General features: G+C 40.1%; 3 protein-coding genes and 1 long non-coding RNA gene across 4 annotated transcripts in view; 2 read left to right on the forward strand and 2 right to left on the reverse strand.

Moving 5' to 3' along the window:
- LOC146513543 (uncharacterized) overlaps positions 1 to 21,705 on the reverse strand; it is a 543,433-nt gene that overhangs the window by 230,816 nt on the left and 290,912 nt on the right. The gene's annotated exons all lie outside the window — the stretch shown is intronic.
- Positions 5,997 to 7,323, forward strand: LOC146513553 (monocyte chemotactic protein 1B-like). The gene is made up of 3 exons (XM_085164488.1): positions 5,997 to 6,152; positions 6,607 to 6,724; positions 6,814 to 7,323. Exons 1-3 carry the CDS (start codon positions 6,086 to 6,088, stop codon positions 6,926 to 6,928), a joined length of 300 nt encoding a protein of 99 aa, XP_085020614.1. The 5' UTR covers positions 5,997 to 6,085; the 3' UTR covers positions 6,929 to 7,323.
- On the reverse strand, positions 10,127 to 11,686 carry LOC146513554 (monocyte chemotactic protein 1B-like). The gene is made up of 3 exons (XM_085165128.1): positions 11,515 to 11,686; positions 10,740 to 10,857; positions 10,127 to 10,650 (listed from the first exon to the last, which is right to left on the reverse strand). The coding sequence occupies exons 1-3, from the start codon at positions 11,579 to 11,581 to the stop codon at positions 10,536 to 10,538; spliced, it is 300 nt and encodes a 99-aa protein (XP_085021254.1). The 5' UTR covers positions 11,582 to 11,686; the 3' UTR covers positions 10,127 to 10,535.
- Positions 17,966 to 19,489, forward strand: LOC146513555 (monocyte chemotactic protein 1B-like). The gene is made up of 3 exons (XM_085169186.1): positions 17,966 to 18,102; positions 18,759 to 18,876; positions 18,966 to 19,489. Exons 1-3 carry the CDS (start codon positions 18,036 to 18,038, stop codon positions 19,078 to 19,080), a joined length of 300 nt encoding a protein of 99 aa, XP_085025312.1. The 5' UTR covers positions 17,966 to 18,035; the 3' UTR covers positions 19,081 to 19,489.

A 21,705-nucleotide genomic window follows, 5' to 3' on the forward strand; every position in this document is an offset into this window, starting at 1 on the left:
CATCAGCAAGTCACAAAGCTATCACATCATAGCAATTTGACTGGCTAAATGCTATGCTGATCCAGTACAAACTTTATTATTTTGATCCAGGAACAACACCAACACACTGATATCAGAGAGAGCTCATGGTGTTTGGATGCTAGCATCTACAAACATTACTGAGACAAGATCATACAACTCACAAAATCATCACTGTGAAAGTAAATGTTTGCTAGTGCATCTGTTGTGCTTCAGTAATAAAGTTTATTCCAAAAACCATTTTGTTTTTTATTTAACTATGTGCATCATTTGTGCATCACACATTTACCAAAAGGTTGTAAACTAGAGGTCATCAATTTCATCCCTATAACAAAGAACAGATTACATTATTTAGACTTTAAAGTACAGACAATGAGTGACTTTATTGTTACATTTAATCAAATATAGAACATGTGTGGCTCAATCTATTACACTATATCACCCTATGTTATTTAGCATGCCGAATATTATATTAAAAATAAGTTTTAATTAGGGATGCACCGATACCGATACTGGTATTGGGTATCGGGGCCGATACTGTAAAATGTGTGTGTACTCATACTCGTAAAAGTTAACCGATACCATGAACCGATACCAACTTATTTCATTAATCAGAGGGTGGCATGTCATTTCTGTTGTAGTTTTTTAGATTGGCCACTGGGGGGCCAATTATTATTTTATTTATTATTTATTTTATAATTTTTTATATTTTATTATTTATTTAATAATAATTATTTTGTTTGTTTGTTTACAATATGGACACTCTGCAACAATTTAAAAGTTTATTTTATTCTCAAACCTAATTTGTATTTATTTGATTCCAAACAGAAGTGTTTATTTATTATTCTGAAAGCTCGAGACAGTGCCAATAGTTCAGTGATATTTTGTAAAATTACAATGTGGAGACTCTGCAATAATTTAACAGAAGTGCTTATTTTTCACTTGAAATTTTTTTGTGGTCATTTTTATTAAGATATTATTTTTTTATCGGCAGGGAATATAATAAAACCTGTCTTCCAATTAATTGTATTTGTATGTGTGTGGTAGAAGTATCGTTTTTTGTACTCTGTATCGGCAAGTACTCAGATCCAAGTATCGGTATCGTATCGGTTTGAAAAAATTGGTATCGTTGCATCCCTAGTTTTAATCATTGTTTTTTATTTCTGAATTGAGTCTGAGTTAATTCATTTTGATTATTCCAGAAATTCATTGAGTGAATGAATCCTTGCAGTTCCGCTGCTTGTATCCACAGCCTCATTCCTTCAGTGGCAAGAACTGGACCACAACTGAGGTTAGGACCATAACCACCTGCTTTGCTTCCGCACAGCTCTTTTTCCACCACAACACGTCGGTACAGCATCAGCATCACTGCAGACTTCATATCAATCAGCATTTTTCCCTTACTCATGAACAAAACCCAGTGATACTTAAATGCCTTCACGTGAGACAACAAGTTCCTGACCCAGAGTGAGCAGAGCTTTAAGGAACTCAGGACAAAACCTAACCATATAATTGATGGTTTGCTAAACTCGCCTCTTTGAACTCCCACACCTGAGTTTTTGCCACTGCCAGAGCCATGCTCTGCTTGGTCTGCTCGTAACTACCAGCTGTCTCATGAATTTGGGCCTTTTTCAGAGACCCCCATTGTACTCTCATTCAATATCTGGGTGTGCCACACCTGTCCTGTATAAGGCCAGGGGACAACATAACGTTGCTCTTTGTCTGCTGGATAAAGTAATATAAATATCTTGATAATTACAGATTTGCATGTGCTGTTCCATTTGAAAAAACATATTTTATAATAATATTTTAACTGAATACAGCAAATATAAACACCTAAAATATTGAAGTGAAAGGAAGTGATCCTTATGGTGTCTTATCATCTTATCTGTCAGTGCGCCCCAGGGCAGCTGTGGCTACAATGTAGCTTGCCATCACCAGTGTGTGAATGTGTGTGTGAATGGGTGAATGACTGAATGTAGTGTGAAGCACTTTGGGGTCCTTAGGGACTAGAAAAGCGCTATACAAATGCAGGCCATTTACCATTTACCATATATCTAGAATGATTTTATGACATTATGCAAGGTCACTTCACATACCTGACTCATACCTGGGCCTGCTATGACTACATGACTACTACAGAAAACAAACCATGATATGAAACATACAGTAAGCCTGCAAACAGATGTGCAGGAAATGTCACTGGTGTCAAAGGTGTTACATATTGTCCCTGCTAGGTTTCTACATGCTATAAATTCAATCCAGACAGTAATCTTGACTTCAAATGAATCTGCATGTCAAATTATTGACTAACGTTTGAGCATTTTATCCATAGATTTTATACAAAAAAATAGCAACCCAAACATCAGTACAAAGGATGAAGCTGAACATTTTTGTCAGTCGTCACATGGTAATCACAGGGTAGGCCCACCCTAAAACACACACAGCTTTATGATCCTTGTTACACTAGTGGGAAACAAAAGTTACAATATGAATATTATGTGGTGTTCAGGTGGATGTGAAACTGTAACAGCTGAGACCATAAAAACAGCAGGAAAGTTTTCATTGAGGTCAGAACAAAGAAGCTACAGTGCTGTTTTCCCATAGACTTCTACACAGCCAGACTTCGTTCTGAAACCACAGGAGTCAATCCCCCATTGGTCATTAGAAGAAATGCCGGTTTAAGGCACTTTTCAGCCCTGAAAGCTACATCCATCTTCAACCCATTTAACCTTCACATGTTCACAAGACTGTGTTTGAGCCACATCACAAGAAAAAAGCTAGAATTTGAGGAAAATGTGTTTTGTTGTGGCCCTACTAGAGTACGCCAATACTCTAAAAACACCACCTTCTGTTGGTGTAGGAGTTTACTCAGACTCAGACACAGGCTGTGACTCAGGGTGGGCCATTTATATGGATACACCGTAATAAAATGGGAATGGTTGGTGATATTAAAGTCCTGTTTGTGGCACATTAGTATATGTGAGGGGCAAACTCCTCAAGATGGGTGGTGACCGTGGTGGCCATTTAGAAGTCAGCCATCTTGGATACAACTTTTATTTTTTCAATAGGAAGAGGGCCATGTGACACATCAAACTTATTGGTAATGTCACAAGAAAAACAATGGTGTGCTTGGTTTCAACGTAACTTTATTCTTTCATGAGTTATTTACAAGTTTCTCTGTGTTCACAGCCATTGACATGTCGAAGAGGTTAACACGTGAGGAGCAGATCGAAATCGTGTTGATATCTGGTGAACGCAGTAACTGGGTCATTGCAGCAGATTTCAATGCAAGACACCCTACGAGACCACCCATCTCCCATGCTACAGTTAGCAAACTGCTTGCTAAGTTTCATGAAACTGGTTCAGTGTTGGATTTGCCAAAATGTGGACGCAAGAAAACTGTCACTAATGAAGAAACATCAGTGGCTGTCCTAGCTTCATTCAGCAAGAGCCCACAGCGTAGCGCTCGCCGCGTGTCACTGGAGAGTGGCATTAGTCGAACATCCCTTCGGTGGATATTAGCTACTCACAAATGGCACCCTTACAAACTCCAGCTACTGCAGCATCTCAACGAGGATGACCCAGATCAGCGCACAGAATTTGCAGAATGGGCAAAACTAAAACTGGAACAGGACCCTCAGTTCACGCAGAAGATTTTGTTCAGTGATGAGGCAAACTTTTATGTGAATGGTGAAGTTAACAAACAAAACCACCGGTATTGGTCTGACACTAACCCACATTGGATGGATCTCTCCAAGACTGTTGGAACAACAAAAGTGATGGTTTGGTGTGGTATATGGGTACAACGATAGTGGGTGCATTCTTCATCAATGGAAACCTCAAGGCCACTGGATATTTGAAATTGCTACATGATGATGTGTTTCCCTCTTTGTGCACTGAAGCTGGCACGTTCCCTGAGTTTTCCCAGCAAGATGGTGCACCACCACATTATGGGTGCCAGGTCCGAGCATTCCTAGATGAACAGTTTCCTGGAAAGTGGATTGGTCGTCGTGGGCCAGTTGAATGGCCCCCAAGGTCTCCCGATCTGACCCCCTTAGACTTTTATCTTTGGGGTCATCTGAAGGCAATTGTCTATGGTGTGAAGATACGAGATGTGCAGCACCTGAAACGACGGATACTGGATGCCTGTGCTGGTATTTCTCCTGCGGTGTTGCTATCAGTGTGTGAAGAGTGGGAGAAGAGGGTTGCATTGACAATCCAACACAATGGGCAGCACATTGAACACATTTTATAAGTGGTCAGAAACTTGTAAATAACTCATGAAAGAATAAAGTTACGTTGAAACCAAGCACACCATTGTTTTTCTTGTGACATTACCAATAAGTTTGACGTGTCACATGGCCCTCTTCCTATTGGAAAAACAAAAGTTGTATCCAAGATGGCCGACTTCTAAACGACCACCATGGTCACCACCCATCTTGAGGAGTTTGCCCCCTCAAATATACTAATGTGCCACAAACAGGACTTTAATATCACCAACCATTCCCATTTTATTACGGTGTATCCATATAAATGGCCCACCCTGTATATTACATTATATTAAGCTAGCTTAGTGGTTTAAATTCTCTTTTTAAGTCTGAGTGCAACTTATTTAAAAATACCACCATGTCTGCAGCTGGAAGAATATTACAGCTGTATGCTTCAAACCACATTCAAACTGCCTGATATGTTGATTCTAACCATAACCGACATGTAAACCCGAATTAACAGGGTTGGCTCGGATTCCATCTCACTGTATGTTGAATGAATTACATCCTAAAAACTGTATAATACTTAGCGCCGTATATCTGACATTTCCATTCAGTTCATATCAGTTAGATTTATATAGCACCAACAGTCGGCTCAAGTCACTTTACATTGTACAGTAAAGAACTTACAATGATGAAGAAAACCCCAGCAATCAAAACTATGAGCAAGCACTTGGTGACAGTGGGAAGGAAAAACTCCCTTTTAATAGGAAGAAACCTGAGGCAGAACCAGGCTCAGGGAGGGGCCCTATAATATAATAATAATGACTTTAATTGTTTTAAAAACCATAGGGCTATTTTGAAATGAACAGAAATGATTCCCGATGCTTCCCATGAATTTGTTGATCATCTGATTTACATTTTATTGTTTAAGAAACACACAAGTGAGTGAGACATGAGTGCCAAATTTAGCTCAAACTTTCCAAGTTCATGTGAATGTTGCTGGCTGAACGCTGAATCAGTGTGACACCACATGCATGCATAACATCCATGTGGTGTCTCTTGTACTTTCAACGGTTATTACTGAGAAAAGTCTCCTGTGTGATTCCACAGCTTGTCTGTCAGACAGCCAGCACTAAGACACTCACCACAGGTCATGACTCTCATGGGAACCTTTGATAGATTCCAAACCCACAATAAAACTTTCATCCCAGCAGTCACAGGAGTCAAAAAACTCCAAACGTGTTTTACTACATTCCACTCATACAAGTCATTCTCCTGCTGCCTTTTGGTGTGTCCTTGTTTATTTACATAATTACTGGCTGGAAGTTTGTTGCTCAGTTGGAGATTCCTGTTGTATCTGTGCTCAGTCTGTTTATTGAGCTGCCCATTGGACTCCTTATATTGTCTGGATACTCATATGGCCTGTATCATCATTAAACTGTGGTTGCTCTCTTGTGTTTCACACCGCACCAACGATAAAAAGTGTAATAATAAAGAGCAGATTATGCAGATGAGAGAGATGAGAGAGTGAGACGTAATTAATAAGGAAACTCGACGTGTAAAAACCGGTTCCTCATTTTAGTTTAACAGTGAAACAGTTTATATAGAGAACCGAAAGCACAGAGAAAAAAAAAAGCCCACACAAAAAATACCCTCAGTAGTAAAATGGCAAAAGTCACAGCCACGTCATGGATATTCCCAAGATGCAAAGTGGGGTCTCCCCGCTTCTTCTTCCAACTGTATAAATGTGAAGCAGGTGGACAGCAGTGACACAGCACCGAGAACAAGCCGAGAGAGCTCAGCTGAGACTTTAATCCACTGCTGCAACACGAAGCCAACAAACAAACTTCAGGATGGCCGCTCCTCGTCTCGCTCTGTCTGTGGTTGTGCTCATGCTGGCTGTCATCGCTCTGACTGAGGGTAAGGCTCGTTTTAATTAAGAGACTTTTACATTTTTGGGTACGGAAGCCAAAACAAATATTAAATATTGAGATCTAGTCCTGAATATACATGCATTAAAAATGCAAAGACATACACATAGTAACTCATTAGTTTGATTTCCTGTATTACTGGTGATGAGTAGTCGCTATTTTTCCAAAAATATTAAAACACACACACAGAATTAATGCAGCAAATAATATTAACATATCACTTCATAGAGATAGTTAACAGAGGACATGTCACATGACTAATCTGACCACTTCAGAACTCGGGAACAAATGAGCAGTTGCACAGTGTCGTCAACTAAACATACAGTATCAGATGTGACCTCACACCAACCAGCAGGAAACTGAATCGGAACAGAAACCAAGAAGCAGATGATGTGGTGCTGTGTCAGTGGCTCAGTTGTTAACTTGTTCCTGTTTGTTTGCAGGTATGCGCGGTGCCGGCCCAAAAAAGTGCTGCTTCCGCTTCAATGACCAGGAAGTGCCTAAAGGAAGAGTGGTCGACTACGTCAAGACCAGCCAGCGCTGCTCCAAGCCCGCCATCCTGTAAGTACACAACCTCACAAACACGCATCACCACCATCACCAAACCTGCCCCTCCATCCTCTGACTCTCCTCTTTCTGTGAACCTTCAGGCTGAACACAGTGGCAGGCCGACAGCTGTGTGTCAGACCTTCGGCCCCCTGGGTGAAGCAGCTCATCAGCTACCTGGATGCCAAAGCCGTCCCAGGAGAGACATCCAACCTGTAACCATGGAAACTACTGTGGAAGAGCCTTCATGGACAAAACCTGGACAGTTTATATGTTTAAATGCTGGAAGTTTGTATAACCAAACAGCTGAATCTGTACCTCATAATGTTATAGCTACATCCTGAGTACAGGTTTCCACCGGGTCAAAAAATTTACGAATGATCTTTCTGCAGTCCAACGATTTTGTGTGTGTGCTTGTTTACACTGCCATTCTTTTAATACTGATATTTAACATTTCTGACTATGAATGTTTTATGATATTTTACAGAACAAGTGTGTTTTTGCTTAATACAACACTGAAAGTCTGACCGTAAGCACTGTGATACTTTGAAGTGTAATCTGAAATGACTTGAGAAGCTGTTCTTTGAGCAGTGCCTCCCACCTCCACATGGTGTCATCAGTAAACAGCAGAGTATAAGCTATGGGCTGCAGCACTGTTCCTGCACTGTGGACAGTTCGCTTGGTTTATATGTAAAGTCTGAGTAAAGATTTTTTGTTTTGCATGCTTATGCTACTAAGTGTACTCCTTAAATTAAAGTTACAGGATCAGCTAAAGTTTGTCTTTGTCATCTTGTGTTTTGTTGCATACTGCAACAACTCATGTCACTTAAATAGACACCAGAGCAACTTATGATAGTACTGATAATATGATATCCTCTCACTGAAGATCACGTTGAGGGATTTATGTTAAGTGTTCTTGCAACCCTCCAGTGGGTCCTATAAGGCACAGTTTCCCACACACTTTGCCGTGGCACATAGGTGTGCTGTGAGAAATGATCTGGTGGGCTGTGGCAGATTATCTGGTTCCACCTGATTAGTACTATAAGGGCCTGTCTCAATATACGTACTTGTGCGTATTTGCGGTCTCGTGGCCTCGTAATACGTCATCAGAACAAGTAGTGTTCCAATTCAAAGGGGGTGTCCAAAATTATAGGCTGCATCCTCCTGCATCCTTCCGGCCTACCCGGCCCAAATAGGCCGCGGTGGCCGTGTCCTCCGAAGGCCGAGACGGAAGTGAGAGCCTGTGAAACTGGACGGTCTAGCCTTCAGATATGCGTCACCAGCTGGAGTTTAATAAACTCAGCCGTCTCCTCCTCGATGTCTAACATATAACAGGACACTGGCGTAAATTTTCGATCAATCACTTTTCTGTTTATTCAGCTGTAATCTCAGCCAAACCGATTTACTCACGAAGAAATTAAACACTGAAAACAGCCAATCAAGAACATTTTTAAGTTATCTAAGTGACATATATATATATATATATATATATATATATATATATATATATATATATATATATATATATATATATATATATATACATATATATATATATGTATATATATATATATATATACTTCTATATCATGTTTAACCTGAGTAGTGAAAGACTGCGGGGGTTGAAAATGATGTGCCGGGAGTTCGCTGTTCTGGCTAGCTATCGAGCTGGTGTGTAACAGACGTCTCCGAAAATGTCGCAAATATGATATCTTGATAAACTGAGCAGATATTTGAAGTTCACATAGCTACATTCTTGCCTGAAAATATCTTAAAAGTTTATTTTGTGACCCAGAAAGAGTAATAACAGTAATATTAAAACTTAGTGGCGGCCACCATTGTTGGAAACTGGAATTGGCCTGGCCGCACTATGAATTCTGGGATATGGAGGGCCACGAAGGATACACCTGACCCATCCTTCAAATCTGGGGAAAAGGAGGATGCATTTGTCACTTGCATTTGGAGGAGTCTACGAATTTGGACAGCCTTCGTTGCGTTGCTGTGACATAATTGGCCTACACATGCGGCCTCAGGAGGACGAAGCCCATGAATTTGGAAACCCCCAAAGTACGCATCAAGCCGAGAAAGCGAAAAATTCCCTGATGTGTTCCTGCTCCACCCGTTTTATTGGGCATGCATCAGTGGTGACTTGTGTTGCAGCTCATTCACACTCCCGAGGCGTAATATAGTGACGATTTGTCAAGTCCCGAGACGTTCCTGAGACACCCGAAAGGTGACCTTCCGCATTCTTATGCCATGTGCCGACTTATGGATGAAATCCAGCAGAATGACACTCCTGCGGTAATCCACGTCCCAGCCGTGTATTGCAGCCCTAACCCATAACCATAATCTTATCTAACCAATCTAACCTTAACCAGGACTTTAATGATGTTAGATAGTGTTTTCCAAAGCAATTTAAGTAAAACGAACGTACATGTGAAGATTCATTCCAAATGGTTCTCATGTTTCCTCATTTTTCCAATCTCGTAAAATAGGGACATGTTGGGTGCGCAGAAGCGTTAAATACTGATGATTTGTCACCTGTTAGGCTTTGGAGTGGGGAGTGTTGTGTGTGGACTTGGTGAGCTAAATACCACAGAATGCATTTCGATCAAAACTCAAATGCGTCATTGGTGGAGAAGCACAGATAAGCACAGCTCAATTTATCAAGACATCACATATTCGCAAAAGTGCTCTGACGTTTCGGAGAAATCTGTTACCCGCCAGCTCGATAGCAGACCGGGAGGTCAAGGCTCATTAGAGCCCAGCGAAAACAGCGGACTCCACCCCCCGCGGTCTTTCGCTACTCCGGTTAAACATGATATATAAGTGTCTTATATAACTTAAAATGTGAATGTTTGATTTATTTCAGTATTTTATTTGTTCCTGAGGAAATCGGTTTAGCTGAGATTAAAGTTAAGCTTCATTAATCACAGTTAAATTAAGAGGGGAAGGCAGTAAAAACTCCAGAAATGTGACATCATCAAGTACGCTGGTGTTACAATGGTACAAATCTCAAGTCTGTACTCACGTTATCATTAAGTCCAGACTTAGCAAAAACGTGAGAACGGACTTGTGTAATTGAGAATTGAAAAAGGGCATCTGAATCACAAGCAAACAAGGACTTGGTTAAATGTTATTTCTCTTTATTTTGAACAAGTGAAGGTTGAACTCTACACCTGCAAAGAACATCAGTAGTTGTTCCATTGTCTATTTATGTGACACAAGCTGTTACACTCTGTAAGAAGACACACAATGACAAAGTTTCACTGATCCTTTATCCTTTATTTTAAAGTGAAGTTTTCAGCACAATCATAAAAACACAAATACTTAAGTTTTACATCAAAACCAAGCGAACTGTCCACAGTGCAGGAACAGTGCTGCAGCCCATAGCTTATACTCTGCTGTTTACTGATGACACCATGTGGAGGTGGGAGGCACTGCTCAAAGAACAGCTTCTCAAGTCATTTCAGATTACACTTCAAAGTATCACAGTGCTTACGGTCAGACTTTCAGTGTTGTATTAAGCAAAAACACTCGTTATTCAGTATAATAAGATAAATATTCAAAGTCAGAAATGTAAAAATATTAAATATCAGTATTAAAAGAACGACAGAGTAAACAAACAAAGAAATGTTTGGATTGGAGGAAATTATTCCTGTTTGCAAAGGAATCTCATAATTATGTCTTTAAGTATAAGAATATCTGATACAGATTCAGCATGTAGACAGAAGAGCTGCTGTTTGGTTATACAAACTTCCAGCATTTAAACATATAAACTGTCCAGGTTTTGTCCATGAAGGCTCTTCCACAGTAGTTTCCATGGTTACAGGTTGGATGTCTGTCCTGGGACGGCTTTGGCATCCAGGTAGCTGATGAGCTGCTTCACCCAGGGGGCCGAAGGTCTGACACACAGCTGTCGGCCTGCCACTGTGTTCAGCCTGAAGGTTCACAGAAAGAGGAGAGTCAGAGGGTGGAGGGGCAGGTTTGGTGATGGTGGTGATGTGTGTTTGTGAGGTTGTGTACTTACAGGATGGCGGGCTTGGAGCAGCGCTGGCTGGTCTTGACGTAGTCGACCACTCTTCCTTTAGGCACTTCCTGGTCATTGAAGCGGAAGCAGCACTTTTTTGGGCCGGCACCGCGCATACCTGCAAACAAACAGGAACAAGTTAACAACTGAGCCACTGACACAGCACCACATCATCTGCTTCTTGGTTTCTGTTCTCATTCAGTTTCCTGCTGGCTGGTGTGAGGTCACATCTGATACTGTATGTTTAGTTGACGACACTGTGCAACTGCTCATTTGTTCCCCTGAGTTCTGAACTGGTCAGATTTGTCATGTGACCTGTCCTCTGTTTACTGTATCTATAAAGTAATATGTTAATATTAAGTTTAATGCTGCATTAACATTAATTATTTTCATATTGCACATTAGAATGGACTCTTTATCTTAGACAAACTATTGAATGCTACAGCTTTAATGGTTCATGACTTTAGCTTCAGAAATAGAATTTCTTTCTAGTAACTCCTATGAATGAAAAAGATTGAAGAAACGTTTCATACATTGTTTATCAAAAATAAAATCAATAGCTTGCTATTAATGGTTTATTACTTTGTAAATAAAACAGCCAAAACAGTTGCGGTAATAATTATTGTTGCTTTGTATTAAAATGAATGATTTGAGTTGATTTTGTTTTTCTCAATTAAAAATAAAAAAAAAAACTCTGTAAATGTTATATTAATATTAATTTCAAATTGTTACTCATCACACAGTGTAAAGGTCAGATCATTAAAATGAGTCTTACCCTCAGTCAGAGCGATGACAGCCAGCATGAGCACAACCACAGACAGAGCGAGACGAGGAGCGGCCATCCTGAAGTTTGTTTGTTGGCTTCGTGTTGCAGCAGTGGATTAAAGTCTCAGCTGAGCTCTGTCGGCTTGTTCTCTGTGCTGTGTCACTGCTGTCCACCTGCTTCACATTTATACAGTTGGAAGAAGAAGCGGGGCAGACCCTGTTGTGCATCTTGGAAAAATTTGTGACGTGTCGAGTTTCACTAAAACAGGGAACTGTTTAATTTCCCTTTTCACTACGCCTCTATCACATGGGACCAAAGTAGATCTCTCTGGTCTGTCCAACTTCCTATGTGCTTTCTATTCTGACACCACAGACCTTTCATTGTTGATGCAGTGTGAAACAGTTAAGTGTCTTTATATCAGACATATGAGTTTTCAGACAAAACAAAGGAGCCAAAGGTCAGTTTAATAAGTTGTACTTACTGCAGCTTCTCATGAATCTTCTCAATTTCCAAAATTGTGTTAAACAATCTGGTTAAAAAGTCCACTGCCCTCTCTTTAATCAGTCTCCATACCTCCACAGTAATGTCATCTGCACCAACCTCCTTCACAGCTGCCGGCATTTCCTTCTTACTGATCCTCTTTACCTTCTGAATAACTAACGGTTATTCATCTGTCTTCTTCGCTCTACCTCATTTTCTTCTTTCTTCAGCCTCAACGTACTCCTTCCTTCTTCTCAGCACCCCCTCTTCACCTATCAGTACATTTCCATCTCTTTCCTTCATCACCCTAATCTGCCTAGCCAGTCGATAGTCCTTCTTTCCTTCTCTAGTTATAAAAAGGGAAATAAAAATCAGTTTTTATTAATGAGTCAGTTTGTATCTTTCTTAAGCGACCTTTTCTGTCCAGAAAGCGACTTTGGCTTCACAGAAAATTGTGAAACTTTCTAGGGAACCGCTGCTATTATTAGGAGAGACGTCATCCATCTCACTGTAGATGGAGCAGCTCTTATTTTGAGAAAAATGAGTGCTTTTATTAAGCACCCCAAAACGTGACTATCCAGAGATGCAACCAGGAAGCAGAGCTGGAATCTTACACGCCTCTCTGCAGTGTCCCACCTCCTGTTATTCCCCCAACACCCCATCCACATAGAGACTGTGTCTGCTCAGAATCCACCAAAAAATCCCAGCTGACTGTCAGTCCTCAACGCACAGGCCGAGGAGGAGGAGAGGCAGCAATCTTTCATTTTAGCCTATTAATCAACCAAAGACAGACAGACAGTTTTAATTCATTCGAAAGCCTGACTTTGACCGTTGTCCACCCTTCATGAAAAACTCAAAAAAAAATTTTTTGTTGTAATAATCTATTGTCCATCTAGCTCTTACTCAGAGTTACTCTCTGATTTCTCAGCATTTTACCCGAGTTAGCACTCAGTTATGATCAAATAAATAGTGCAGGTGATTTTAATATCTGTGTAGATGTTGAAAACGACACTTTCAAAACCTCATTTAACTTTTTATTAGACTCAATTGGCTTTTCTTAAACTGGAAATGATCCCACACTCTGGATCATGTCCTCACATATGGCATAGAAACTGCACATTTAACAGTGTTTCCTGAAATCATTTTTGATAACACATAATTTAAAAACAATGGACTACACAGCAGTGTACAATCAATTGCATTGCACTAGATGTCTGTATATTAGAAACATCTTGTCTCAGAATGATGCTGAAAAACGAATATGTATATATTTGTGATATGCTGACCCCGGCTAGACATAAAGACAGATTTGGTAATAGTTTATAATACGTCTCATGCCTAAGGATGTAATTCTCCAAAAGTAATTCAAGGAAATCATTACTGTAAGTCATTTTAAATAGTGTGCATTTTCATTGTAATTTTGCAGAAAACAAACAATATTTCCCCATCATTCAGTGTAAAAAAAGAAGCAGTGTATATAGCAGTATTATAGCAGTGTTTCCGAACTTTTTGGAGCCACAGCAGATATTTCACATTAGAAAAATCACACAGCACACCACCAAGCAAAAATGTCACAAAAAGCATTTTGATCATCAGCAGAGATGGGCAGTAACGCGTTACTGTAATCTGATTACTTTTTTCAAGTAACGAGTAAAGTAAGGGATTACTATTGCAAAAACGGTAATTAGATTACCGTTACTTTCCCGTAGGAACGCTGTGTTACTGCGTTACTAAAACCGTGACTTTTTACGAGAGTGTCTCATGACAGTGACGTAAGCGAGTGTGAGTTAGTGACAACAGCTGTGTGCAGATCAACAATGGATCATATATCGAGTGCAGAGAGAGTATGAGCGTGCAGCGTTTAAAGCGTGGAAGTACTGACCTTACTTTGAGTTTGATTCCATAAAAGTAAGTGACAAAAACATTAGTATCCGTTGTACGTGGGAAGAAAACTTATTTTTACACCGAAAAAAACCCCTAAACCTCCAAGCAAGCACCAAGTAGCTACGACATAATGGGAAACTCACAGAGAAACTCGCGGATTCTTCCACTGACCGCTGCACACCTGCACCAGGGTAAACCTCCGCCTACCCCACTCCTGCTTTACAGGTGAAAATAGAGCAACAGGACCGCTAGTCTTTGACTTTATTTATTTTCTGCTGTGTTTTACTTGCATCTATTTGAAAGACTGAGTGTAAACACAAAAAATATTTTTATGTGCTGGAATGTGCAGAAAATAGGTTTAAATGTTAAACTAATTTCTTCCAGTCAGAGAATGTTGCATATAATTAAATTTTTGCTTGATGCATAAAGTTAAAAGATTAAAACTAATAAAACAAGTTTTAAAAAGAGACTTTTCCATTTGATTACATTTTGTATGATGATTATGCAGAAAAAGTAGAATTGGGCTGAAAGATCTATCACTTTATCACCTATTCAGGTTGTAAATCGTGTTTTTAAAAAGTAACTAAGTAATTAATTACTTTTGAAAATAAGTAATCAGTAAAGTAATGGGATTACTTTTTGGAGGAAGTAATCAGTAATTAGTTACTGATTACTTTTTTCAAGTAACTTGACCAACACTGATCATCAGTATAACTTTTTTGCTTTCTTCTCACCACTACTCGTGCTAGGGTCTTCATCTGGGTCGAATTTCTCCAGGACCCAGGTCAGATTGACTACTTTTTTCTTTTCAAATATTTATCTATTGCTATGAGGCATTGGGCTGTCTCTCTCGCAGCCTGACTGTTATGTAATTTCTTCTTCGTCTTCTTCAGTTTTACTGGAAGAAGTTTTACTTTGCAACCAATTTAATTAGAGCACGTGGCTGTACTGCCCTCAAGTGGACGAGAATGTATTTTTTCTGCCCGTTACACACGCTTAGAATTTTAAACTCAGTTTTAAACATGTTGCTGTTTGTTAGATTACACAAAGCAAAACCAAGAACCTTGGAGTCATTTTTGACCAGGACATGTCCTTCAACACACATATTAAACAAATATGTAAGACTGCTTTCTTCCATTTGCACAACATCTCTAAAATTAGAAATATCCTGTCTCAGAGTGACGCTGAAAAACTAGTTCATGCATTTATTACTTCCAGGCTGGACGACTGTAATTCATTATTATCAGGATGTCCTAAAAACTCCCTGAAAAGCCTTCAGCTAATCCAAAATGCTGCAGCAAGAGTCCTGACAGGGACTAGAAAGAGAGAGCAGATTTCTCCTGTTTTGGCTTCCCTTCATTGGCTTCCTGTTAAATCCAGAATTCAAAATCCTGCTCCTCACATACAAGGTCTTAAATAATCAGGCCCCATCTTATCTTAATGACCTTGTAGTACCATATCACCCTATTAGAGCACTTTGTTCTCGCTCTGCAGGCCTACTTGTTGTTCCTAGAGTATTTAAAAGTAGAATGGGAGGCAGAGCCTTCAGTTTTCAGGCCCCTCTTCTGTGGAACCAGCTTCCAGTTTGGATTCAGGAGACAGACACTATCTCTACTTTTAAGATTAGGTTTGAAAGGGAGTTTTTCCTTCCCACTGTCGCCAAAGTGCTTGCTCATAGGGGGGTCATATGTTTGTTAAATTTTTCTCTGTATCTATTATGTAGAGTCTACCTTACAAAATAAAGCGCCTTGAGGGGATTGTTGTTGTTATTTGGCGCTGTATAAATAAATGAAATTGAAAGTGAAAAGTTTCTACTAATCACCACAGCTCTGTGTGCTGGTCAGTTTTCAGAGGTCCACCACAGCATCTGTCATCATACTGCATCCCAGCATGTTACATTAGTTGCATTTATCCTTTAACTTATCTTTGTAATGTGGAGGAAATGAACCAAATTATTAACATGATTTTGCTGTGCTCTAAGACATCATCTGATTAGATCTCATTTTGATGGATTGGTGATAACTGTTCCAAGCAGGTCCTTGGACGACTCAAGCAGGTGGTTTTAGCCACAAAAAGCTTTTACGCTGCCGGCAATAGCAAAATGGTTAATGCTGCATTTCTCCATCATGAATAATCCTGTTAAAAATCTCTTTTCCAGCATCCTTTTAAAACTTTTGGGACATTTCTTCAGATTTTGTGAAATAAGAGGAAGGTTAAAACTGGGTCTATAGTTAGGTGGACTGGGAGCAGACACAGTCTTCATGGAGATGGGTTGTTGGAGGATGACAGAATGAGAGAAGTTGCAGAGCCATCTACGACTGCATCTCTGCTTCCTGTCCACACGCTGGATACTCATGTGGAATACAATCGATTGAGCTCACAAAGTCTCTAACTTAAGGTTTCTAATAATAGAATCACCAGTAAGTGATGAGGTAGAGACATGAAGAAAGTAGTCAGTAGAACAGGAGATGAGGAGATGTCCAGTCATCTAGACAAACCATATGACTGGATGCCAAGAGATGAACTGTGGTGCTGTGTGAGGACGTCTGCAGTGGCAGAGAAGTATGTGAGGGTGGTGCAGGACACGTATGACGAAAGCGAGACAGCGGTGAGGTGTGTGGTAGGCGGGACGGACCGGTTGAGGGTGGGGGCGGGATTACATCATAGATCAACTCTCAGTCTCTTCTTGTTTTCAGTGGTGACGGTGAAAAGAAGAGAGAGAGAGGTGATGATGGAGTTAGCCTGCGTGCAGATGTGCATGACAAATGTCACCTGTTACACAACATTGTGAGGGTGATGCACATTGTCCCTGCTGCTTTTCTACACATGTTAAAAATTCAGCACAGACCGTTTTTAGTACTAGTTTATCCACAGACTGTATATTAAACAAATACAACAGGTGGGCACAGCCACCCAGACATCACCCAGTGATAGTTCTGCATGTGTGAAGCATGAAGCTGAGACTTTTGTCAGTTCTCAGCATTTATCAACCACACAAGATAAGCCCACCCTAAAACACACATGGCTTTATGATCCTTGTTACACTAGTGGGAACCACAACGTACAAAATGAACATTATGTGGACTTGAAAATATCAGCTGAGACCATCAAACCACCAGGAAACTTTTTACTGAGGTCACACAACAAAGCAGCTACAGTGACGTTTATAGCAGACTTCTTTCTGAAACCACAGGAGTGGCTCCACCTGTTGGTCATTAGAAAAAATGCAGGTTTAAAGCAGTTAAATTCAACTTTATTTATATAGCGTCAAATCACAACAACAGTTGCTTTGAAGCGCTTTATTTTATAAGATAAAGACCCTACAATAATATAAGGTAAACATAGAACCCCCCACAGTCACATGACCTGCTATGAGCAAATGCTTTGGTGATTTCAGGACTTTTCACTCCTGAAATCTCCTGAAGTCCATCTTCAACCCATTTCATCTTCTTCTATTAACTGATTGTCTGGATGTTCACCAGACTGTGTTTCAGCCACATCGCAAGAAAAAGGATGAAATCTGAGGAACATTTGTTTCTGTTCTTCTTCATATAAGGTTTCCCTATGAAAGCGCTCCAATACTGTAAAACAAGTATCACTTATGTTGCTATTACATTTTCACAACAGCTGGACTCAGACACAGGAATCGTCTCAGAATAAAAGTTTACCCTAAGAAAGCTCGAAATGTGCAGAGTGGGTGAAAGGTGGGACTGCTCTTAGCATAAAGAGGATGCAGCAGGCAGCTAAGTTCATATTAATCCCTAAACTTATATTTGGGAAACCCCACGGGGTTAAACAAATACATGTCTGAATACTGATATGTCCTATGTAAACACTTAACTGTTTCACACTGCATCAACAATGAAAGGTCTGTGGTGTCAGAATAGAAAGCACATAGGAAGTTGGACAGACCAGAGAGATCTACTTTGGTCCCATGTGATAGAGGCGTAGTGAAAAGGGAAATTAAACAGTTCCCTGTTTTAGTGAAACTCAACACGTCACAAATTTTTCCAAGATGCACAACAGGGTCTGCCCCGCTTCTTCTTCCAACTGTATAAATGTGAAGCAGGTGGACAGCAGTGACACAGCACAGAGAACAAGCCGACAGAGCTCAGCTGAGACTTTAATCCACTGCTGCAATACGAAGCCAACAAACAAACTTCAGGATGGCCGCTCCTCGTCTCGCTCTGTCTGTGGTTGTGCTCATGCTGGCTGTCATCGCTCTGACTGAGGGTAAGGCTCGTTTTAATGATCTGACCTTTACACTGTGTGATGAAGAACAATTTGAAATTAATATTAATATAACATTTACAGAGTTTTTTTATTTTTAATTGAGAAAAACAAAAAAAATCACTCAAATCATTCAGTTTAATATAAAGCAACAATAATTATTACTGCAACTGTTTTGGCTGTTTTATTTACAAAGTAATAGACCATTAATAGCAAGCTATTGATTTTATTTTTGATAAACAATGTATGAAACTTTTCTTCAATCTTTTTCATTCATAGGAGTTATTAGAAAGAAATTCTATTTCTGAAGCTAAAGTCATGAACCATTAAAGCTGTAGCATCCAATAGTTTGCCTGAGATAAAGAGTCCATTCTAATGTGCAATATGAAAATAATTAATGTTAATGCAGCATTAAACTTAATATTAACATATTACTTCATAGATACAGTAAACAGAGGACAGGTCACATGACAAATCTGACCACTTCATAACTCAGGGGAACAAATGAGCAGTTGCACAGTGTCGTCAACTAAACATACAGTATCAGATGTGACCTCACAGCAGCCAGCAGGAAACTGAATCGGAACAGAAACCAAGAAGCAGATGATGTGGTGCTGTGTCAGTGGCTCAGTTGTTAACTTGTTCCTGTTTGTTTGCAGGTATGCGCGGTGCCGGCCCAAAAAAGTGCTGCTTCCGCTTCAATGACCAGGAAGTGCCTAAAGGAAGAGTGGTCGGCTACGTCAAGACCAGCCAGCGCTGCTCCAAGTCCGCCATCCTGTAAGTACACCACCTCACAAACACACATCACCACCATCACCAAACCTGCCCCTCCATCCTCTGACTCTCCTCTTTCTGTGAACCTTCAGGCTGAACACAGTGGCAGGCCGACAGCTGTGTGTCAGACCTTCGGCCCCCTGGGTGAAGCAGCTCATCAGCTACCTGGATGCCAAAGCCGTCCCAGGACAGACATCCAACCTGTAACCATGGAAACTACTGTGGAAGAGCCTTCATGGACAAAACCTGGACAGTTTATATGTTTAAATGCTGGAAGTTTGTATAACCAAACAGCAGCTCTTCTGTCTACATGCTGAATCTGTATCAGATATTCTTATACTTAAAGACATAATTATGAGATTCATTTGCAAACAGGAATAATTTCCTCCAATCCAAACATTTCTTTGTTTGTTTACTCTGTCGTTCTTTTAATACTGATATTTAATATTTTTACATTTCTGACTTTGAATATTTATCTTGTTATACTGAATAACGAGTGTTTTTGCTTAATACAACACTGAAAGTCTGACCGTAAGCACTGTGATACTTTGAAGTGTAATCTGAAATGACTTGAGAAGCTGTTCTTTGAGCAGTGCCTCCCACCTCCACATGGTGTCATCAGTAAACAGCAGAGTATAAGCTATGGGCCGCAGCACTGTTCCTGCACTGTGGACAGTTCGCTTGGTTTTGATGTAAAACTTAAGTATTTGTGTTTTTATGATTGTGCTGAAAACTTCACTTTAAAATAAAGGATAAAGGATCAGTAAAACTTTGTCATTGTGTGTCTTCTTCCAGACTGGAACTGTATACATCTCCAGTATCCCTGTTGCCAGTTTGGTTAGTTTTGTAAACACTTTGCTTTTTGCATCCTACTACTAAGTTGACTTCTAAATTAAAATTAAAGAATAAATGAAAGTTTTTCTTTGCAGTTTTTTTTAGTTTTTTTCTCATAAAGTAACAATTTGTGCCACTTAAATAAATAATAAAGCTGGTTTTCCAAAGGAACACCAGAGAGCCCAGCTAAACAGATCACATCCTGTGATGTGCAGATTGGTTGCTATATTAAGTTAGCATCAGTTCAAAGCTCTTGGTCATGCTCGTGCTTTGCTGCTTAGTTAGAGCTGGGTCATGATGCCAGCACTCCTGTCAATTTACAGTGTACAGAATTAAAAACTTCAATATCGATCACTGATCCCTGAATAACAATATTCTTTGCAAGGAGCAAGTGTTCCCTGAAAGAGTAGTTGTCAAACAGCTAACAGATCACCTGCAGAGGAATGGCTTATTTGAAGTGTTTCAGTCAGGTTTCAGAGCTCAGCACAGCACAGAAACAGCTTTAGTGAAGGTTACAAATGATCTTCTTATGGCCTCTGACAGTGGACTCATCTCTGTGCTTGTCTTGCTAGACCTCAGTGCAGCATTCGATACTGTTGACCATAATATCCTATTAGAGCGATTAGAACATGCTGTAGGTATTACAGGTACTTTGCTGCAGTGGTTTGTATCATATCTATCTAATAGACTCCAATTTGTGCATGTAAATGGAGAGTCCTCTTTACACACTAAGGTTAATTATGGAGTTCCACAGGGTTCAGTGCTAGGACCAATTCTGTTTACATTATACATGCTTCCCTTAGGCAGCATCATTAGAAGACATATTATACATTTTCACTGCTATGCTGATGACATGCAGCTCTATCTGTCCATGAAGCCAGATAACACACACCAATTAGTTAAACTGCAGGAATGTCTTAAAGACATAAAGACTTGGATGGCCACTAACTTTCTGCTTCTTAACTCAGATAAAACTGAGGTCATTGTACTCGGCCCTGAAAAGCTTAGAAATATGGTATCTAACCAGATTCTTACTCTGGATGGCATTACCTTGGCCTCCAGTAACACTGTGAGGAACCTTGGAGTCATTTTTGACCAGGACATGTCCTTTGATGTTCATATTAAACAAATATGTAAGACTGCGTTCTTCCATTTGCGCAACATCTCTAATATTAGAAATATCCTATCTCAGAGTGATGCTGAAAAACTAGTTCATGCATTTATTAATTCCAGGCTAGACTACTGCAATTCATTATTATCAGGATGTCCAAAAAACTCACTGAAAAGCCTTCAGTTAATCCAAAATGCTGCAGCAAGAGTCCTGACAGGGACTAGAAAGAGAGAGCATATTTCTCCTGTTTTGGCTTCCCTTCATTGGCTTCCTGTTAAATCCAGAATTGAATTCAAAATCCTGCTCCTCACATACAAGGTCTTAAATAATCAGGCTCCATCTTATCTTAATGACCTTGTAGTACCATATCACCCTATTAGAGCACTTCGCTCTCGCTCTGCAGGCCTACTTGTTGTTCCTAGAGTATTTAAAAGTAGAATGGGAGGCAGAGCCTTCAGTTTTCAGGCCCCTCTTCTGTGGAACCAGCTTCCAGTTTGGATTCAGGAGACAGACACTATCTCTACTTTCAAGATTAGGCTTCAAACTTTCCTTTTTGCTAAAGCATATAGTTAGGGCTGGACCAGGTGACCCTGAATCCTCCCTTAGTTATGCTGATATAGACATAGGCTGCCGGGGGATTCCCATGATGCATTGAGTTTTTCCTTTCCAGTCACCTTTCTCACTCACTATGTATTAATAGACCTCTCTGCATTGAATCATACCTGTTATTAATCTCCGTCTCTCTTCCACAGCATGTCTTTATCCTGTCTTCCTTCTCTCACCCTAACTGGTTGCAGCAGACGGCCCCGCCCCTCCCTGAGCCTGGTTCTGCCGGAGGTTTCTTCCTGTTAAAAGGGAGTTTTTCCTTCCCACTGTCGCCAAAGTGC

The sequence above is a fragment of the Neolamprologus multifasciatus genome, chromosome 7 (genome assembly GCF_963576455.1).
Source record: "Neolamprologus multifasciatus chromosome 7, fNeoMul1.2, whole genome shotgun sequence".
Lineage (NCBI taxonomy): Eukaryota > Metazoa > Chordata > Actinopteri > Cichliformes > Cichlidae > Neolamprologus > Neolamprologus multifasciatus.